The sequence below is a fragment of the Acomys minous genome (assembly GCF_964271855.1).
Source record: "Acomys minous genome assembly, chromosome: 4".
Classification (NCBI taxonomy): Eukaryota; Metazoa; Chordata; class Mammalia; order Rodentia; family Muridae; genus Acomys; species Acomys minous.
In genome coordinates, this window is record NC_140486.1 from 113,764,412 (window position 1) to 113,787,002 (window position 22,591).

General features: G+C 46.8%; 1 protein-coding gene across 6 annotated transcripts in view; it reads left to right on the forward strand.

The window, feature by feature from the left end:
- Positions 1–22,591, forward strand: part of AGAP1 (ArfGAP with GTPase domain, ankyrin repeat and PH domain 1) — a 431,164-nt gene that overhangs the window by 202,781 nt on the left and 205,792 nt on the right. For all 6 annotated transcript variants that reach the window (XM_084779501.1, XM_084779502.1, XM_084779503.1 and 3 more), the window contains 3 exons: positions 4,182–4,309; positions 5,566–5,721; positions 11,614–11,706. In XM_084779501.1, coding sequence (XP_084635627.1) covers positions 4,182–4,309; positions 5,566–5,721; positions 11,614–11,706 — 377 coding nt within the window. The remainder of the gene's footprint in view (positions 1–4,181; positions 4,310–5,565; positions 5,722–11,613; positions 11,707–22,591) is intronic.

The following is a 22,591-nucleotide window of genomic DNA, read 5'->3' on the forward strand; positions in this document are numbered from 1 at the left end:
GTGCTTCCTTGTTCACTAGAAAATGTACAGTTTTTGGAAGGAGCAAATAAGTGCAGGTCCTTTTTTGTTGTTATGATCTGTAACTTTTTCTAATTGGAGAGTGGGGCTGTATACAGGAATATATGTTTTGGTTGAAGGCTATCATGCATTAACCCAGATTAGGGTAGAGCCTTTGCAACGCGGAGAAGAACTTGTCACACTCCCAGACAGCAGCCTACCTCCTATATATGGTGGTGACATTCTGACTTGCTTTTCTGCCTGCATTTGACTGCTGTGAGCCTTGCACAGTTAAATCCATAAGTAGGACTGAAGGGCTAGCCAAAGGGAGTGGGGTTGGTTGTTGTTGTTTTCGGGGGGGGGGGGGGGGTAGGGGGAGGAGGAGGGTTGTTTGGGTTTTTTGGTGGTAGCGGCTTGTGTGTGTTTGTGTGTGTGTGTGTGTGTGTGTGTGTGTGTGTGTGTGTGTGTGTGTGTGTGTGTGTTTTTGTTTTTTGCCTACTATTCAAGTCCAAACAGAAAGCTAAGTTGTAGTGGAAGCAACTTTAAAGGGACCTCAGTGGAGAAGGTAGGAATTGGTGGACCAGGCAGGAAAAATGTCATGGTCTTCTCTTTCCAGGTGACACTTTTAGATGGAGCACAGCATACAGTGTCCAGAAATGCCACCAAGTATGAGAGAATGTTAAATCTCGACAATTAAAAAAAAAAAAGGCAGATTCTTTTGGGCTTGTGTGCTTGTTTGATGCATGACACATTAAATGAGACATTTACATATGAATGCTGATCTAAAATATGTAACGGTGTATTTGTTGAATGATCAAAGCACTAACCAACTCAAAGAGGATGAGGTCACCCAGCCAGCAGAGCCTGGGGTTATATTTTACTGTGAATCTACCAGCAGCACTTAAGTATTTCAAGTATCACCAGTAATTACAGTCTCAAAAGGGTGGGGCCTCCTTTCCCACCTCTGGTGGCCCTTGCCTTAGAGTGGTGATTAGGGAGAGGCCAGGCGCTTACCTGTTGAGATCAGGGTCCTGTGGATCTGCCCAGATTTCCACATAGTCACGTGATGATGGCCACGGTCCTGTAATAGCATGCACAGTCTCTTCCTGATTGGAGTTGTCACTGTACTTTTTACTCACCTAGTGACACTTTTAGCATAGTTTTTAACCAAGGCACACAGGTGTGCTGTGTCCTCTCTGATACATAAAGTAGGTAGCAGCAGCAGCAGCAGCCATTAGCAAATATGTGCCTGTTAGCAAGAAGTTACTGGACAGTAAATATACATTTTTCCCTTAGACCAAAAAGGTGCCAAGTCCTGCAACACAGGACAGTCTTTTTTCACCTTCCCCCTTTTCTCGTTCAATTCATCCTTACTCAGAATCTTCTTGTCCGTCATTAAGTAGACGTGCCCCTGCTATGGTGTATCTCTCTAAAGTACTCACAACATTGTAGAACAAAACACTTTACAGTAAAAATTATTTCCTTTATTGGTGTATGTAAGTTAGAAGGTCTAAAGAATAATGAGGAAATAGATCAAACATGAAATCAGTGTGGTAAAAATAAATGCTGTCGGTTGTTAGATGTTGTGAGTCTGTGTTTTGGTAATTAAGATTGGAAGAACAAGAGTGGTAAGAGGCTTAGAGTCAGTGTGCAGCCACACCCCGTGCCACCCACTGTGTGTGCAGCCACACCCCGTGCCACCCACTGTGGCTGTGCTGTGGCTGCGCTCACTGAGTACTTGCCCAGTGCAGCCACACCCCGTGCCACCCACTGTGGCTGCGCTCACTGAGTACTTGCCCAGTGCAGCCACACCCCGTGCCACCCACTGTGGCTGCGCTCACTGAGTACTTGCCCAGTGCAGCCACATCCCGTGCCACCCACTGTGGCTGCGCTCACTGAGTACTTGCCCTGTGCAGCCACACCCCGTGCCACCGACTGTGGCTGTGCTGTGCCTGCATTCACTGAATACTTGCCCTGTGCCTTCTAAGAAGGACAGCAGGGAATCTGCATTCAAAGTTTCACACAGTGACAGTTTCCACAAACATACTTGACTCAGTTTCCTAAACCTTCCCTTCACATGGAAGACCCTTTGTAACAGGAGTCCGGAGTGCATGTTTAAGCAGGTTTTGTGCCTTTCCTCCAAGGTCTGTGGTCAAGTAGTTGTGAGTCCAGCTTGGTGGAAACTCAGCTGGGAGCAAAACAGAAATGTTGATCATCTGAACTTCTTTTTGCAAACGATTAGTCACTTGGTGTATTCATTTTTTTGTTGCTGTGACAGAAATCCTGATAGAAAGAGAAACTTTGGGAATGGGTATTTTGACTGGCAGTTCCAGAGGGGATATGATATGGCTTATCTTGGCAGGGAAGGCATAGCAGCAGAAACATGAAGATAGACTGGCAGTCAAGAAGCTGGCTGGTCACATTTCATCTGCACACAGGAAGGAGAAAGAGGGAGAACAGGAAGTGGGGCCTGCTGGTCACATTCCATCTACACACAGGAAGCAGAAATAGGGAGAGCAGAAAGTGGGGCCAGACTATAACCTCCAAAAGAGCTCTACCTTCAAACTTTTCAAGAACTCCCCAAACAGCAGCACCAGCTGGGGAATAAGTTTCAAACACACAAGCCCAAAGGGACATTTCACATTCAAATCACAGCACCCAGGGTTAATTTGGACCTCGAAATTTCAGAACCTCCCTGGGACACTTGTTTTGTAGTTCTTGGACATTGACCTTAGATTTTACTTTTGAGTTCAGGTAATGATTTTTTTCCCTTAAGATAGTCTAATACACATTTTCAACAGTCCCTGATCAATACACCAATGGCTTTGAGATGACGGAGTGCCACACTATTCCTCTGTAATTTAAACATGATTAGCTGATGAAGATTATGATCAATATTTGGCGGGAAGATAAATTAATTGATACCGTCCTTTCAGGGTGATGAGGAGCCTTCTGGAGGTGGGCTGTGACTGATGAAGCTGCTGCTGCTGCTGTGTCTCTGGGAACCATTTTTTATAGATTGCATTTCCACTTTGTCATATTTAACACTATCATTCATTTGCACAAAAGCCAGGAGCTGTGGACACACCAGTTTCTGCTTAAAGTTGTGTGCATTTAGAAGTGAAAGTATCTGTGAACACCGTGTGGTATCCTGTAACCACTGTGCTAGAGGGACAGAGTGTCTCAAAAGCAGCAGCAGCAGCAGCAGCAGCAGCAGCAGCAGTGTGTGTAGAGCAAAGACCAGGGAGTTCCAGACTTAATTCCAGTTCCTCCCCAAAGACCTGCCTCCGTGAAGGTACAGAGTACAGCTACTCTCCTGCAGTGACACCTATTGGTGTAAGAACGGTTTTCTGATTATTGCCTTTCCTTGCAGTTAAATTCGATAGATATGCTTTATCAGCAAGCCTGTTTGCTGAGAGAAGTTATGGCTGGTTGAATTTATTTTTGCATCGATTAAGATAAACTTCTAGTGTATGTGGTGTAGTATGTTAGAATTTTTTCTTTTTTTAAAGGAAAAAGGTCTTGGATATAATTGCTCTTTCTTGGGTATAATTCTACCCAGTTTGTAAAGTTACAAGCCATTCTTTAGGGAAACTTTCAAAGGGATTTTTTTTCATTTTTCCTTATTTGGGATTATTCCTACACCAACTGACTGGGAAGTGTTGTTTTGTTAGGATAGTAAGTGGTGGGTGTGTGCTCTTGTTGCACATCTGAGTCCCCCTGAGGTGGTTGGAGCAGGCCGAGGCCATCCCAGGAATCAAGACTGGTCTGTTCTGCATCCCATGTCATTGCTGTAGCTTCTGTTCCCAAGTCACCTGATGGTCCTGGGTGGCTGCTGGCACCAAAGTCTCATCTGTACGTTTTAGAAAGAACAAGCAAAAAGACAGAAGAAAGAGGCAAAGAACAGTTCTTACCTGAGAACAGGTCCTGAAAGCCACATTGGCCAATGGCTTGCTTGTGCTGTAATCCCATTGGCCAGGGCTCACTTGTGGGCCGTGTTCAGCTGGGAGATGGGATTCAAAAGCCCTGGAGAATGTTTGGTTTATCCTAGTAGTCAGGTGTCCAGATGAAACTCATTATAGATGCAGAGATGGGAGGAGCCAGGGATCACAGAGCTCCCTGTGGTTCACCTCATATTGGGCCCCCAGGCTCACATCGATGTTTCCTGTCTCTATGTCTTCTAGTTGCCCAGAAGATTGTTGCCACAAGGAAGAAGCAGCAGCTGTCTATAGGCCCCTGCAAATCCTTACCCAACTCTCCAAGCCACTCCTCTGTGTGTTCTGCCCAGGTGTCAGCCGTGCACATCAGCCAGGTACGCAGGGTGGTGTGGGAGGTGAGGCACAGAGTGAGCACCAAGGAGGACTTGGTACAGGGAATGTTCACAGCCAGTGCCAAAGCTGTCATCGCGGCCCCCCCCCCCCCGCCTTCTTTTTTCCAACTTTGTAAATAACAGCATGTCTGTAATTGACTTCCCATTTCCTTCAGAAGCTGCTGTGGCCAAGTGGGCTTTATGGGAGTTGATCTTTAATGTTCTCTCTGCACACTGCCTGCGTTATGAGGCATGTTGGCACAGGGTGGTGCCAGGTGTGTGCTGCTGTCTTCGCTGTTGATTGAAATCACTGGCTTTGCGCTTGTCGGGTTTATAATGGGAAACAGTTGTGAGTAAATCTCACCAGCTAAGGAATACATTTATGCTTAGATCTGGGGTTAGCCTATAACCACCATCTCCTGTAGGACCCATGGAAGCTGGTAATATCCCCTAACAACGTTTTGTTAAGTTATTAACTTGGAAGCAAAGTACTGTCACCAGGATCCACCCAGGACTGCATTAAGGAGCTGGTGACTTGCTGGTCCTTGTTTTGCAGTTAGTCTTCCTTGGGCGAGTGTCCCATTGCAGGCACTTAGGTTGTTTGGGAACCGTTGCCTTGGTGAATTTACTACTGGGGCTTAGGATGGGCCAGCCACATGCCTGAACACCTTCATGGTTGGTGTTTTTAACTTTTGAGTGGTCTAAAAACATTTTAGTGTAGCTCTCTGGTTTGTGAGGTTAAATTAGGAATGGCCACTTGTTCTGAGTGGCTGTTCTTTCTCTTCATCCCAGGAGGAACAGTGAAATGACCGTAGGGCCATTTTTAACTGCATCTTCGTTTTCCCAAAGGAAGGATAATTTTTTTTCAATTCTTTTTCAAAGTTTGCTCACATTTCAGTAGTGTAGAGCCTGAGACAAGAGGATTTCTTCAAGTCTAATGTGGCCTACATAGTGAGTTTTAGGGTCAGGCTGTGCAACACAATAAGACTGGCTCAAGAAGCAGAAAGAAAATTTCAGGGGGCATTAGGGAGATCTCTGAGGTCTCTTTTCTCAGACAAAGCAACTCTTGCTCTGCTTCCAACAGCATTTGGTATTAGTAAACCTGGGCAGGTAAGGGAAGTTGATACCTTTTCTCACATTTGCTGTTTCATTGTTGCTTGCTATTTTTCTTGCTGTGATCCTGTTTTTGGGTGGTTGTAATGCTGTTTCACTAACAGAACGTTTTGTTTTGCTTTGTTTTATTGTTATATTTTTTACAGACAAGTAATGGAGGTGGGAGTTTAAGTGACTACTCCTCCTCTGTCCCTTCGACCCCAAGCACCAGCCAGAAGGAGCTTCGGATCGACGTCCCTCCTACTGCCAACACTCCAACGCCTGTCCGGAAGCAGTCCAAGCGCAGGTCCAACCTATTCACGGTGAGTGTCAGTCCTGGAGACCAACCTCTCAATGTCACTGACATCTTAAGTCATACATCTGTCCCAGGGTCCAATGATGTTTGCTGAATCCAAGCTAAACTAATGAGAGTCACAATGCACCATGGAGTCTGAGGAAATTGCGAGAAGGGAAGACTTGGGTCCTGAGCAGAATGGGAAAATATCCCAGCAGGGACTGAATGAGTGTGAATCCTGAGGAGTTTGTGCACAACCTTTACCCTCCCAGGGCTCTCATGGTCTCACATTAAAGACTTGCGTTAGATGCAGAGAGACGGTGGCGGTCTTGGGAAGTTCCATTTGCATCTGGCCAGTCACAAAGGTCTTAGCCATAGCCCTGCTCACTTGCTGGTACCTGAGAACTGAAACAGAGGTGGGCATGGGGCTAGGACTTGCCTTTCCTTCAGTATTGCAACCTCAGCCCTCTGTCCATGGCTCTAGGCACTCCCCGCCACTGGCTTCTCTTAGACTTTCCTCAGAGTCCTTCAGGGCTGGAAATCTGAGCTTTGACTTAGAAACTCTTGAGTCCAAGCTGGGACCAGCTCTGCACACGTTTCCCAGCTCCTCAGGCTGATGGGTGCAGATACTCCCTGAACTACAGATGAAGCACACATACTGTTTCCTGCCTCTTAATGCCCAGTAGACATCACCAGTCAACCATGGATGGCTTTGCAGTTGAGCCCAGAGCTATTCTCTCTCCACCAGCTCTGCATAGTGTCTCTGCTTAAAGTCTGTGCAGATCATTGGACCCTGGATGATGCCATTGACTGTCACAAGGACATTTCTTACTCCTGTCTTGACCTAAAGGAGGTCCCCAGGAGTAGCTAGAAGTTCATCGTCTGAGGTGGAACTGATGTTTTCATTTGATGGTGGCCACCTGATGTGGGTACCGTCCACATCTGTGGGTGCCTCACTCTTTCCCACCATGCCTGTGGCTTTATCTGTGCTTAGGTCACTCACGCTCAGGTCTGCTGATGACAGCAGGTCCCCTTTGAGGCACCCTGTCCTTTCCTCTGCTGCCTTGTATCCTGCAGTTCTGGCACACGGCTGGCAGCACGTTTGACCTTAGACAAAGCCCTGGACCTCTCTGATCTGGGAGCAGTTGCTATTCCACAGTGGAGGTGTCCACTGAGAGCATTCCCTGGAGGGGCAGAGCAGCCTTAGTGCTATTATTTGTGGTTTTCTCGCTGCTGTTGAGGTTGGGAACGTGGGCTGCTGTGATGTTCAGCACAGGTAGATACTGGCCTGCTGGATGGTCTGTAGGGGTTGTTTTGTCTTACACGCAGTGCAGGCGAGTGTCTGATCCGCATTAAGTAGTGCACGGATGTAAGGTGGTGTGCTATATAGTTCCTAGGACACACAGCCCCGGAGGTTATCTAAGTGTCATTTTCTAGCGGGATGGCCAGAGCAGGACCCTCAGTTAAGAAGGTGCCACCTCCCAAAACAGTATGCTCATTCACTTGTGACTCAATGGGCCCCAAAAGAAACCCAGTTGTGGAAGCCGCAGCTGGCTTCAGAGGCTCTGGGCTCCAAGGGTGTTGAGGAGTGGTGGATGCGAAGTCTTTATCCCACCACCCCACTGTAGGATTGGCTATGGAGAGGGCTCCTGGCTAGCTTCCTGCCTACTCAGTGCACATTAACTTTGCTTTCCACCATATAAAGAAATAAACGAAAACCAGGACAAAACACAGAACTGTTTGTTAAGAGATTCTGTTCCTGTCTCCAAAAAGAGCTCAGGGCCTGAGTGATTGACAAGTCACATGACGTGATGAGGATCTTAATTTTAAGACCTGAAGATGAGGAGGGGGAAACAGATATTGCTGACAATAGCTGTTTTTCGAGCTCTGGCTGTGCTCAGTGTCTAAGAGGCATGCTTGTGGCCAGAGCTGGCCACACTGAAAGGAAGCCATCATGCTACTGGCCTTAAAGGGCAAGTACAGGAGCTGTTACAAGCTGTTAAGCTCCCTGTGAACTGCACTGTAACCGAGGTGTCTTAAAGCACCTCAGGCTGTGTGGACTTGCTCTCTTCTCTTTAATGTCAGAGGACAGTTTAAAAATAAAGCATTTAAAGTTGAATCCGGTTTCCCAGCTAGTGTTCGTAGAACAGAATCTAGTGCTGTGTTCAGTTTTGTGTTGTGGCTCTAAAGGATAAACTTGCCGAAATTCCAGCAAAGTCCCAGTGTCTTGGTTGTTCCTTGGTTTGGCTTTGGCATGGGCAGAGTGGTGGTAGAGGCGCTGGCAAGAATTTTCAGCTAAAGGACTTGGAAACATCAACTCCACTAGATGTCAGTGTCATACAAGCAGTGTAAAGAAGGAGCATTAATTCTGAAACCTAAGCAAATTAACAAGTCAGATTTTAATAGGCAACAGTCCGATTCTATCTTTAAATCTGTCCAGTTTTGCAGTCTCCATCCTGTTGCTATGGGTGGCTTTTGACTAACATTGCCAAAGCGTGTGTGCATTTACATCTGTGGACAGCTGTGCCGGAGGCAAACCATCTTAGTTAACTCTCCCTGCAGTCCAGAATGGAGGTGTGCAGGTGGTGGCCACTGTCCATCTCTCTGTTAGCAAACCTGAAAAGGCTGGAGGTGATCTGTATGCACACAGTTCTCCTCATAGCCTCACATGCTTTTTAAAGTGGTTCTGTGCCACACAGGGATAACATCTTTAGCTCTCAAGTTTTTGTTTTTTGAGTTGTTTTTGTTTTGTTTTCTTTCTTTCTTTCTTTCTTTTTTTTTTTTTTTTGGGCAAACATACAGGCTTAAACAAATAAATCCCATGTATTTTGCATGAAATTCCATAAGCTAAATCACTCTAGCTGTAGAAGGTCATACATTACTTTGCCGAGGCAATTATGCCTTACCAGTGAGAATTTAAATTGCATCATGTTTTGTTAATTTTTTTTTTTTTTTTATGTAAGGCCATTGCTTTGAGAAATGAAACACTAGGAGATGGCCCATTGGATGCCTACTTTAGAAATACAGGATTTTTTGTTTTAGAACAGTTCATTTAATAGTCCAGTTTACATGTGATAACAATGTTTTATTGAATGATATTTTGTAATATATAAGAATTAAAAAAGAAGAAACCCTGTGCACTTTCTGTGACAATCATGAGATTGAGCAGTTTGCAGCTGCTTCATGAGGTACCCAAGCTACCCTAGCCATCCCCCTGCCTCTGTTCCAGGCCTTGCTATTTACCTGAGCGGGTATAGTATGTTGTCCACATTGGGGTGTATTAAGCTAGCAAGGCTCCCTAAGTTCTGTATGGTAGTGTTTTTATGTCTTTTCAAGCTTTTACAGAATTGTGTCTTTGTGTGGTGTTTTAAAAAGCTTACAGTGTGATGCTGATAGCATTAAACAGAGCTAAGCACACCAGTACTCAAAGATAATGCATAACCTGGCCCTACTCAGAGAAGCTCACCGGAGAAGAAAAGACAGCAAAATCCACAGCATAAAAGATTTGACACTTGGTGCCTTGGGGAGAACAGGAGCCCCGAGCCTGGCATGGTGTGTTCCATCCACTCCTGCCTGACTGGAGCGAGGAGAGCAGGCTCTGTTTGATGGGCAGAGATGCCAGCAGCGGCTCTCTGCCCAGTGTGCAAGGGACTGGCTGCCTCTGTGACTTTGTTTATCACACATAGGGAGTTAGACATTTTCAAGTGAACTGGACACTGTCTCTTCCCTCTGTCTTCAGTGTCTGTGGGGCTCGGAAGTCCTTCTAAGCTTCAAGTCCCCAGGACCGGCACTGGGTATGGTAACACCTGGTTCTGAAGAATGCGGCAGGCTGGATACAGCAGTGGCTACCGAGGGCTGCCAGCAGCACCTAATGAGCAGTGTTGGCAGAGAGGGGGGAGATGTGCACCACTGAAGACTCTCAAAGTGGGCAGGAAAGCAAAGACACTTCCCTGGGGAGTCAGAGGCACAGGGTTTTGTATCTAGTGGATTGGTTGTGGCTTAGTTCTCTCCTTGAGGCAGTGTGTAGGTGGCAATCACGAAGACCCAGCAGCTTGTTGGAGCTCTGCCCTTTAGTTTTATGGTACTCTCCACAGAAATCGTGTCTTCAGTGGTGGATTTTCTTTTTCCCAGTGGGTACCCTGAGTTTCCGTCTCATGTGTCTCTGGGTGTGTGGTTGGATGGAGCGTGGCTTCTGTTTCTTTGCATGTTTGGAGCTGTGTGCTGCTGCTTCCCTCGTTCGTGGAATCCGGAATTCTGCTCTGAGAACGTTGACTGGGGACAGATGCGTCGCCTCTAGGAAAATGTTCATTTTTTTTTTAATGTTTGTTTTGTTAATTGTTCTGCTTAATGGAGAATAATGAAGATGGATTTTCAAATTTAGGTATTTAGAACTGATAAAGTTCCCAAAATACCCTCAGTGCTCTCCTCCATTGATTCAGGATTTCTGAAGCACTGTCAGCCACGAGCTTTGGAATGTCTTTTCCAATTGGAAAGTTCACAGGCCTGCCTTCCCACGAACTGACGGTGGGGGGAAAGAGTTGGCTGTGTGCAGTCCACTGTGCGTTACCGAGAAGAGTAAAGAGTGAGGGGTTCCTATGGCATAGCTGAGGCCCATGATGAAGGCACACGGCACGGGGCACCGAGGAGGCGTTAGATAAATGCAGAAGTCCCTGCCATCAGCTAAGAGTGTGCTTTCTCACGTGCACTGCCACGTGGCAAAGTCAGTGCCTTTGAAGTGCCTAAGCCGAGTTGATAGCACACGCACTTTTCTCTGGGTCTTCTGCCTGAATTTTAGCGGTGACCTGGGCTGAAATCTTACATCTGTCCCATCAGCCCTTGCTTTTATTATACCCCAGAGACTTGCCTTTTAGGATACTGTTTTAGAGGCATCGTCTGCTTCGCCCCACACCCTTTTGAATCTGAATTTCATTAGCTACTCCCAGCAGTACCGGACACCATCGAGTCTCTCCGTTTCATATATCATCTCAGATTTGAAAAGCACGGGAAAATGTTTCTCCATTTTCAATATTGCGTGAGTAATGTTCCCATTGAAAAGTAATGGAGTGAAGTTGTCACTTGTCAGCACAGTTATTAAGGAGGACGAGTCTCAGATCTTTCTCTCATAATAAAATAAATCTGTCAGACAATCACCGTGCTTACACTTGCTCATGCTAGCAGGAGACGGGACGTGGACGGTGGCTGGCGCTCCTGCAGCCTTCCCCAGGTGCCCTCCTCCCTGCACCTGCCAGCTACCGGGCAGTTCACATCGCACCGACAATCCTTCCAAGATAATTGGCTCAGGACCCTGGCAAACAAACAGTTGCTCGTTGGCTCCCTGAATGTTGACATTTTGTCAAAAGGAGATTTTCAGTTTTTTGCCTCCGTTATCTTCTTGCTACAGTAGACTGCTTTAACTTTGAAATTGTGGCTTTCTAACTGCCCAGAAGCAATAAAAGGAAAAGTTGCTTCTTGCCCCTTGAAACGACTCATTGGGGGTATACCAGTAAGTCACACCGCTGAGTGGTTAATAGGTTTTTTAAAATCATCCAGACATTAATTTAATCCATACATTTCTGTAGTGGGGCTTCCAGATAACCTTTGAGCTCCCCACCCCCCCTCTTCAGCTATGCTAACTGCAGCTCTAGAATGTGTTTTCTCGTTGGGCGTTGCTCCTGGATGGTCCATTGGTTTCTAGTAATTGCATTTTGAACTCTTTAAAAAAGAATTAAAAGATAATTTTGCAGTAGAAAAAGTCAGGGGGAAAGTTTAGAAAATTCTCTTTGGAGTGATGAGTCAGTGCAGATGGACCGCTGGGGGTGGCCGTTCTGAATCCTGTTGGCAGGGGCTCTACACGCTGGGGCAAGACCCGTCTGGCAGCCACCACCCTCGCCCAAATGCTAACTTTACTTTTGCTTTGCAGTCTAGGAAAGGGAGCGACCCAGACAAAGAGAAGAAAGGCCTGGAGAGCCGTGCGGACAGCATCGGGAGCGGGCGAGCCATCCCAATTAAACAGGTACACTTGTCCCCTTCCCAGCCTCGCTGGAGACACACCTCGGTGCAGCCTGGGATGATGCTGGCTCAAGCACCAGGGTTTGTTTGATGTGCTCTGTTGATGAATGTAGAAGTCACTCACTTGACATCAATTAGAAGGGGTTCCTGTGAGTATTAAAATGGGATCATTAGAATAAGAAGAGGGAAATGCGACAACAGCTCTAATGAAGTGCGGTCTGCCCGCCTGCATATGGAGCCTGTTTCCATGCTGCACCAGCTTCAAAGGCTGCCTTTGTAGCATGGCTTTGATTGGGCCGCTGGCCGCCAGGCGACAGGGGTAAATCAGATCGCTGTAGAAGAACCCCTTGTGATCACAGGAATAGCCTGACGTGGCCCTAATTTGCTCTTGCAGACGGACATCTGAACACTGTTTCAGGCTGGTCTGTAACAACGAGGCAATTAGTTGTAATAATCATAGCCGGCGTGTCAGCTGTGCGCTCTTGTTTGTAATTTGCTAATGAAGGGATTGTAACTTTGATTAGGTTCAGTTTCATTTAGACCTTATTATACACAGGAACATTTACAGCTGTAATGTGGGGCCTTAATTAAACTTCCCCATTACACAACAGGACTTGAATTCAAGCATTTGTTTTGGCCAATGTTGCTAGCCTGAAATGGGTTTTCATTAGCCCGGAAACCAGGTCCTAAATTACTTCACGTCTCTAAGCAAGACGAGCTGGAATTCACGTGTGACGTCTTTTTGCTGCTTCATTTCCAAAACAATAAGAATAAAGAGTTCAACCCCGCTCGGCAGCCCTGGAAATGCCATCTTTTTGGTTGATAAAGCCAATTGATTTAGAGTGCATTCTGTTTGTTGGGGGTGGGGGTGGGGGTGGGGGCAGGAAATAGTTCTGCCTTCCACGGATGACACTGGTGGCCCGCTCGTAGCTCTGGTTGGTTTAGAGCATCCGTCGACTCTTCTGGGGCTACCGCCCAGCTTCACTTGGTCTGTGCAAATGGGCGCTGGTTCCTGGGAGGGAGTCTTTCATGCAGTCACAGCGGCGGGGCAGGGTCCACCTGCGTGCAGTTAATGGCTGCGGCCCTTGTGAGAGAGGCTGGAGCATTTCAGACTGAAGATGTGGGAGCTTGGGAGCCACGGGGGATTTCTGAGAATCCGAGACTGCTGCACTCCCACGTGCCAGCTGCAGGCCAGAGTGGCCTGTGTGCCCACAGGGCAGTGTAAGCCTTTGACCCAGGGGAGAGAGACCTTAGAGGTGTCAGCCGAGGCTGTTGTGCCTCTGCGTAGGGCCATCCTTACTATACTGGGTGACAAATTTAGGGGCCATCTTGCAGCACCTTGAAGAAAAAAAATTTCACCTTCTACGTGTTTACAAACAAGGCAAGAAGCCTTCCTGGTGATGGGTGGTGTTTTCCTTATAAACAGGTTCATTACTTCCGAGGGCCACGTACATAGCTATTTACTCGTTTTGCTTATTTATTATAATCTAACTCCACATAAAGCCATTTTAATACATGATTTGTGTGTAGTGTTATTTCATGTAGAGTCATAAAAATTATGTAGCTATTTTTAATGTGAGAAACTGGTGCTTAGGACATTGAAGAAGATTGCTACTTAATGTACATCGTCTTCTGATTCCTCTCCACGCCTGTTTTGGGGAGGAGGCTCACTCTCCTAGCAAGAAACTCATAGTGAGCCAGCCAGGCCCTGGTGTAATCGGAGCCTCACTTATTTATTCCCTGCTCATCTTTGGGCAGGGGCAGCTTCTAAACCGAAATTTCAGTTTGCAAAGACTGGAGGTGACAGTCTAATGTGAAAAGGAGACACCACGTTCCTTGGGGAAGCCTTTCTCTCCTGGGTGTTCGTGATAGCCTTGTTGAAATGTGAATCGTGGTTTCCTGTGACTCCTGGGTACAGGCAGCACTTGATTTCCCCTACTAGGTGCCCCCGCATCAGGGTCCTACCTGGTCTGCTCCCAGCCTCGAGTGGTTGCACTGCGGTTGATGCTCAGGTCTCACACCCCTCCTGTGTGGCATGGACCTGGAGAAGTCTTGGAACGATCTCGCCTAGACAGTTCCACAGAGGGTTTTAACGTCCCAGCCAGGCTGCAGCTTTTTGTCTGTGATGTTCCAGGTCCCCATGTCAGAGGCACCGTGCATATTCTGAGTAAGGGCAATGTTGTTAGGGTGTCTGGGTAGTTACAGTGACCAATGCTGCATGCTGTGTGTGCCCACATTTTCAAGACACGTGGATCGTTTGAGGTTAGCTACACTCCTTACTGTCCTCACTCTGCTTGTGGTGACCTCTGTATGGAAACATGAGGATTGCGCGGACGAAGCCTGAAGGGGGCAGTACCTGCCTAGAATTCTAAGAAGCCCATGGTGGAACATTCAAATGAGAGCTTATTATCTACGTGTTTTGATTATATAAAGAGTCCTGTTTAACCCCTAGCAGAGTGGGGACCATTAGGTTATGTTATCTCAAGTTAAATGCAAACAGGATGACCATTCAGGGCTAGGCAGCTGGATACTGCACATCTGTGCGCTCTCCACTACACCGTGACAAGAACCCTCCAATGCAAATTTAACAGTTTCAAAGAATTTATTTTAGTGTGTGTGTGCCTGCGTTAGTTTATATACGCCATGTGCATGCAGGTACATGCAGAGGCCAGGAGGAGGTGGCATTGGAACCCCTGGAACTGGAGTTACAGGTAGTTGTGAGCCACCACATGTGGGTGCTGGAAACCAAACTTGGGTCCTCTGCAGGAGCATTAAGTGGATTTAGTCACTAAAGCCATCTCTTCGGCCCCAGGTTTTCACAGGTGTTAAATTAAACACGGGAACCCTCACCTCACATAAGTATCTCGTGCGATGTAGAGTATGTGTAAGGCTGTGCCTGTGTCAACACGTTTCTTCAGGGATGCTGCAGGAATGTGCTGCTGTCCCCAGGGGAAAGCATTGCTGTTCATTTGCAACTGCCTACCCTGCCCGTGTCCCTCACAATCAGTCAAGTCCTTGGTCTTCGGTGAATCCCAGTTGAAACTGCTGAGAGCCCCCATAGCTGCTGGACCAGCGGCCTCATGGCAAAGGAGTCACTTTGTGTTTTGGTCATTGCAGGCTTCTGTTCCTCCACAAGAATCGTGCAAGGGCTTAGGAGTTGAATGGGCCCATCTTTCATGCCCTGTGACCTCCCTCAGGCTTATACAGGTTGCCCATGTGTGTAAGTTGCCTTCCCCTGTTTAGCTTGTAGCAGGTAGGTGGCCAAGTCACCATCATCCATGACTTTATTCTTTTCTCTCTTATCCCAATCAAAGGTTCCTCAAGAATAAGGAATTGTTTCCTAGCTATAATCTCATTTCTTCAGGATCCCGGCCCAAGTCTTCTTTTGTCCTGTCTGGGTACCCAGAGCAGATGGATTTAGAGAGCCCGTCTCTTTTCTTACTAATAGGATAAGGTCTATTCGAGTAGATAGGGAAAAGCAAAGCAAGAAAAATAAAAGCCAGCGGCCCAGCTCAGCGGCCAGTGGGCTTGTCACGTATTAATTTTTCATCGCTGTGGCAAGTTGTACATACATAATCACTTGATTGCAGTGGGAGTTAGGGAGCTCCTATGGTGTCATTTGCATAAATCTTGTTAAGTCAATGGCAGTTAATGAAGTACAAATGAGCCCGGAGAAGGTGACATGCAAATCGTGGGTGGCAGATGGGAGGTCTGTTTGGGGGACGGCAGCTGTGTACTCTCTTTTCTTCTTTCTCTTCAGCATTTTTTAATCTCTATATTTGAGTGCAGATACACAGCCCTAAGCCTCGGCCTCCTCCCCTTCCGTGGACTCCCAGCCAGGGCCTGATGCTCACGCTGAGAGTCAGGGATCGAAGGAGCCATACACACACACACACACACACACACACACACACACACACACACACACACACACACGAGTAGGAGTGAGGTCACTTTAGCTCGTCACACTTTCAAAATCGGATGTGCATTTCTGTGGGTGGGGACAAACAGCAACAAGCCTGTGCACGAGTCTCAGTTTCCAAACCTGAAAATACTGTTCCTGCTTAACCGACTTCTGTGTGGGGATCGTCTCTTCAGTTTTTATGCAGGCCAGCTGAGATTGATACAAGCTCCAAGTCCCAAACTATGAGCCTGTCATGCCAAGGGTGGCTTTGCTGTTGAAATCAAGTCCTCGGTGAAGAGCCTATCTTGTCAGTGCTGGGTCCTCCCAGGGCAGTGTAGCAGCTTTGCCTGGGGTGTCCGTCCTTGGAGGAGGAGATTTTGCAAAGCTCCTACCACCGTTTCTGCCTTCTGCTTTTGGAAGCCCTGGGCCTGTTATTTGACCCATGGTTTTGATATTTTGAGAGGATCTTGACTTCAGTGAGGAACCCTGAGGAGGAGGTCTGTGTAGAGGGAGCCTGAACCATGCAGCAGGAGCGTGCTGAGTCCCCTCCGCCTGCACAGGTCTTGCCCTTGGGGTTTCTCCAGGCACTTTCCAGCACTGTGCATCTTCATTGTACATTTGTGCTATGGCTGCACAGACCCAGCTCTGTTGCTGGGAGAGCCTGTCCTGTGGCGCTGATACCCTAACGCGGGGTGGAGGCCTAAGCCCCGAAGGCCTTCTATTCTCAGGGCACTGTTTGCCCTGTAGTCCTAATATCTTGGGGTCCCCTCCAACTTATTACACTGTCTTGAATAATCAGGAGCTGAAATCTGTTACGGATTTATGGGGTATTAGTTACTTTTATTATCTCCAAAACGGTTCCAGGACGTGGTCCATCATGGTGGGAGTGTGGGGTAGCTGGTCACATTGTACGCACCGTCAGCAAGTAAAGAGAGACAAGGGCTGGTACTCAGGTCTCCTGTTCCATCTCCCCCCTTTTTATTATGTGTAGAATCCAGACCCACAGGATGATGCTCCCCGCGCTCAGTGGGGCTTGTCTTTTCAGCACAATTTCTCCCTGAATAGACACACCCAAGGCTATGATCTCCTAGGTGACTCTAAATCTGGGCAGGTTGACAGTGAAGATGAAGCGTCACATCAACACAGGCTGTACCCTGTTCCTGCGTGGTTCCAGTGTCCTTGTTACCTGCCAGTACCAGGAAAGACCATTTGGGAGAAGCTGTTTATTGGGCCAGTATTTCAGTGCAAGAGGCTGCACCAGGAGCCTGAGCTGAAGAGCAGGTACTCAGCTAGCTGGTGGGTGTGTCGGGCGCTACCTTCTGGGCCGTCAAGGGAAGTGCTCCCCCTCTGGCCTACATGAGAATAGCAGAGAGTAAACATCATTCTGGGACAAGTGGTCAGGACTGTAATTGCCTTCAGCTGTGGCTGGCCCTCTGTAGATGGCTGGGTTGCCCTCAGACTGACATCAAGGCTGCCACCGGGCCACTTGATCAGTAAAAAGGCTGTGAGGCTGACAGCTTGCCCATAAGAATTTAGGAGCGTTTACAATGATGCCTTGGTAAATATTAAAACACTGAACTCAAAATTCCTTTAAGTTTTCAAGTTATACAAAGGCATTTTCATTTTGTTGTGATATTTTTTTCCCGTTCTGATGGTATTTAACAGCATGTATAGCACCTGGCATTGCCCAGCCTGTTTAACTCCTGTCCCCATGCCTCAGGGTGAAATGGGGTCCCTCTGATCTGTCTCAGAAACTTCTTGTTTGGAAACAAAAACAATGAGTCCCCTGGGGTATATGGCCTGGCTCTGACTGGACTCCTCAAAACAAGGTCGGGATGTCTACACTGCATTCTACTGTTTTCTCTTTTGCACCATGGAAGAGCTTGGACATGTTTGTCTAGGTTTCTGCACACACCGCATCTCAGGGTTGTGTTTGTGGACTGGTTTTAAATGCAAACTCTGAACACTTGTGCAGGCGTACACCGCACCCCTCACCTGCGCTGCTGGCTCCTGTCTTCCTGCTTGAAGAAGAGCAGCAATTAGCCACAGGGCTCCTGCATGCCATCTGTAGTGGACTGGCCCTGCCACCCCTGCCAGCAGATGTCCCTGCGGACCTGCTCCACTGAGAAGGGGACATCTGAAGAAGTCCTCAGTGGTATCCGTCCTAGGCTCTTCAAGAAAGGCGCCACACCGTGACATTTTTATCAGGTCATAGCAAAAGCACATTTTCCTTTTCTCCATCTCAGAAAGAGAATTTATTTTTAACCAAGTCACTAATGGCCAAGTTTTAAAGCCCAAGTAGACCATTTTCCCTTGATACCAACACTGACCGCTATAATTAAATTCAAAGAAGGATGGCGGAATTTAAAGTTGACATGGAAGAGTTTGAGAAATGTTTTCTCAGATTTCTTCATTTCCTTTGAAGTACCTAATACCAGAATAGTTCTTAGACTAGAGGAAATGGAAACACTAAACACTTGCTGTCTTAGAGTCATCTCACATTGCATCAGAGCCTCCCCTGCCGTACTTAACTCCTGTCTCTCTGCTTAAGACAGCATTACCTCGGTGCCCGGTGCTCCCGAGCACAGTCTGTAGTGCTGTAGTGGGGTGCGGGCGTGATGATCTGAGTGCTCACTGTGTGAGAGGCTACTGACGTGTTAGGACATCATACTGCTTTAGTTCAGAACCCCATTTAATTTCTGCCATCCCATGCCCTGTTGTATTTCAAATGAAGATGGAGGTTGCAGCACTAACAAGCAGAGGAGCTGGGGTCGAGCCTCACAGCCCTAAGGCATGCCTTTCACAAGTCTTCCCAGCTGTTGCACAGTGTACTCTCCTCGGGTGCCATTGGCCGTCTTGTGTAGGACCTGTACAGCACATGAACCGGATGAGGTCTTGTAGCATTGCCACAGGCCCTGAGGTGGATGGGACGAGTCAGTGTTGCAAGATTGAGCCTGTAAACGGAGCATCTGTTTCCCAGATGATGCTGATGGTACAGGGCATGGGTCCACACTTTTAACTTTTCCTTATGTAGGCACATGAGCCTCAAAGGCTACCCTGGGATAGTATGCTTTACATCTGATAGATACATTGTCTTCCCTGTTCCTCCCCCAACACCTACCTTGTAGAATGTTGGGGGTCTTCCTTCTCCTTCCTCCTGTGTACACTCATGGAGTGCTGTCTCCCTGGTGTCTGCAGAGCAAGGAAGACATGGTGGAGGACACAGAGGTGAGGTTGGTAATGGTGGATGTGGTACGGGGTGGAGGTAGAAATGGTATTACTGAGTTTGGTGATGACTGTGGTGGTGATGGTGCAGGTGGTAGTAATGGTGATGGAGGCTGTTTTAGTAAAGATGTAGTGATGGTGGTGGTAATAGTGAAGAGGGGCCATAGCGACGGTGACTGTGGTGAGTATGGTGGTAGTGGTGCTGATGGTGTTAGTGAAGATGTAGAGATGGTGGAAGTGGTGATGGTGGTGCTGGTGTTGATAGTTACAGTGGAGGTGGTGGTGATCGTGGTGGTTGTAGTGATGATAATGGTGGTGGTTGTAGTGATGATGGTATTAGTGAAGGCATACTGTTGATGAGGGTGATAGTTTTAGGGTAGTGGAGGTGACAGTATGGCAGTAGTGTTGATAAGCCTGTAAGTGTGGGTTGCTGTGAACATTTTCTCTTCCCTGAAATGAAATTTATATTCTTCTAAAAGGATCTGTTAACCTTGGAGAAGCTGTGCTGTACATTGTTATACCTTAAAAACTGTATAATTTTTAACCCCTCATCCTCTATATTTAACTCTGTTTCATGTATATAAGGTGCTATATTTGGATTACACAAGTGTCCATTCTCTGTCTATTCTTCAAAGAATAAAAGCCTTTGTCAGTGGCCCAGAAATCAGCTCAAACAACTGGCTCCTTTCAGCCTTTGATACTTCTTAGACCTCATTTGGAAAAATTGTCTCTAAATAAATGCCTTCGTGCTCATCATTTTTACTCAGAAGGGATTTTTAAATGTTAAACACACAGGTTTTAATGACACTAGCCTATGGCTTCATTGCTAAGATGTTACACAAATATTCAGTCTCCACCAACCACTTTGTTCTATAGAAAATTGCTTCAAGTTTGTAAGTATCTTGGCAGCATAAAAACACACAGGCCAGGATGTCTCTGACGCTGTTACTAGAATTTGGGGAGACTCCTCTGGATGCCCACATGATGATGAGGAAACCAGGGACCCCTCTTGGGATTGTTAGTCTCATTAATTTAAAAAAAAGAAATTAAGAATGGACTCAAAAGATGCAAGAGGATATTTTTTAAACACGCTCGGGCAGGCAAAGCTGTAAATATCAGCACATGCCCAAAGAAAAATAATGAAGGAAAAAAGCCATGCAGTATGAGTTGGCACGGAGAACAGACATGGTGGACAAGCAACCACATGGCAGGAAAGGGGAGTTTTTAGACCGAGTAAGGACGTGCAGAGCGTTGGAGAAAGCATGCTTACAACGGGTGGGAAGAAGGAGGAGAAGTCGCCACCCATCTGAGTCCTTCAGAAGAGCAGGCAGATCAAGGAGGTCACATGCCCTATAAGCTTCTGCAGTAAGGGTGGGCTTTCTGGGAAGGAAAAGTACAGTACCTCATTAAAGGACTAATTATCCCCTCTATCTCTTTAGCGTGGCTTAAGGTGAGCCTGCCTTCCTAGAAGTGGTCCCTTGGCTTCTGACTGACCCTGCTCACCTGGAATATTACGACTCTGCTTAGGCCAAAGACCGTTCTCTTGCCCATTTTCCCTTACGTAATGCCCCAGCACTATCTCAGGGAATGACTTGGAAGAGAAAACAGGAAGTAGATGGTCTTGAGTAGGTGTCCGGCCCCTGTCTAAAGCAAGAGACAGCCGTGTGTTATGCTCTGCTAGCAAAAATACCTTAGAAAACCACTCTCGTCTAGAAATGTATTCCAAGAAAATAGTTGGGGAGGGGGAAGAGAGGGAGACCAGCCTTGTGTGTGAGCAGTGTCTTAGCAGAATTATCTCTGCTATTAACAGCTGAGTTTAGGTGCCAGATAAGGTCAAGTGTCAGACTATGTTTGATGGCACTGAGGTGTGAAGCCACTCAGCGGCCACTTCTGAGCCTCTTTGGAGATGGGACAACTGTGCAGTAAGAAATTTAAAAGGAAAACAATAAGTTGTTATTTCTAAGAGTTACAGTGTAAAAGTATGGTCACATTTGGTTTAGAGAAACAAAGAGGTCGACTCGACCTTAATGTTAAAAACTTTAACTTTTTGTTGAAAATAATCTTGAGTCTCAAAGAAAAAATTGCAAAGAGCGCTGGGAGTTCCATCTATCCTTCCCCAGCTTCCTCCAGTGGGAGCAGTTTTGTTTTTGTTTTTTGTTGTTTGTTTGTTTTGCTTTGCAAACCCCTCACACGGTTTCCAAAGCCAATCCTATGTAAGAACTGAGGCAATCAGCCTTGACCCTTTCTCATCCCATAATCCAACCCGGGAGTCTGTTTCTCTTCCGAGAGCATAGTTGAGTGCACCTCACCACCTGCACTTTCAGACAGCTCCCCAGCCTTCCTGCCATTCACAGCCTTGACCCTAGCCATTTTGGACAGTCAGAAAGCCCTTGAACAGCTCCTGGGCATGAGTGTGAGTTTCTGGAGGAGAGGACACAGAGCCCCTCCTTTAAATCCGTATCCTAGTGTGGTGAATAGCTACTTTTAAGCCTGAAAAGTCACCCATATACATATAAGGAAACTGAGCCCCAGGAAGGATAGACTGACCCAAGCTCTCGTAGAGGGACAGATTAGGGACCCATCCTGACAGGGCCCTTTTCCAGAACTCTGGCCACAGTAAACACCACGGGCTGGTTCTTTTGTCTTGTGTTCCTCTAAGGACACACACAAATAATGTTGCCCTTCGCAAGCCAGATGTTTTTAGCATTGTGGCTGGCCATTCCCTTTAAACCTCCTACTGGTTGAGGAAGGAAATAAGAAGCAAGAGAAGACCTGGTCCTCACAGCAGAACCAACCCACTTCTCTGTGTGTGTTTAATCTATCAGGCTTCTTGGTCCCCTCAGCATCCCTGAGGTGAAATGACAATTGTCCATAGATGAAAAGGCCAAATTTCACCTTGTGGGATTCAAACCCAGTTTATTTGCTCCCCAAACCTGCTAAGCCACTACTGAAACTTAACCAGTTACATTAAAGCTGTAGGCACTGTGTGGTACTCAGAGCAGCTGTTCAAAGATCCTCTGACTAGATCATATGAAGAGCAGTCTAGGCTGCACAGCATCCATGTTCCAGGGTATAGCTAGTCCTGGAGACCTCCTTCCCCTAAAGCAAAGCCCTCTGAGTGTATCCAGCAGCCGTAGTTGGTAATTGGAGTAGCTGGAATTCGCTGTGGTTTTAATTAGCTGATTACTAGTTTTCTAAAATGTACTGTACTCACTGTGGGTCTTGCAAATTGGTAACCGGTAGCTACCAGCGTAATTAAATATTTCAGAGCACTTGGCTGCAGTAGCATTGAACTGTGAAGAAATAATGCTGTATAGCCAATCAAAAAGAGATACTTGTAAACTCATTTACAGCGGCAGTGTGTGTTAGGACCATCACAGGGATGCTTATTGCAGGAGAAATTAAAGATACAATTTTGTGCTAAGAGACAATATAGAAATTAGTTCCTGAATTACTTGTTAATTGATTTGGTAATCCCCTCGGGCCCGCATGCTCTTTTCCCCCCTTTTTGTTGTTGCGTTCAGTTAACAGTGACTATTCCCAGAGCAGTAAAAATATTTTTCACACTTAGATTAGATAATGCCCTTCCATCACCCTGCCTCCCATTTATATATGCAGCACCCAAAAGCACCTGTCTCCATGGCAGCCCACCTTCCAGGATGTTCCTGTGGAGGAGGTTGCCAGTGTCTCTGTGGGACAGAACAGTTCCTGCAAAAGAAGAACATGTTTTTGTGCCCATGTTACAGGCCTCTCCCACCCC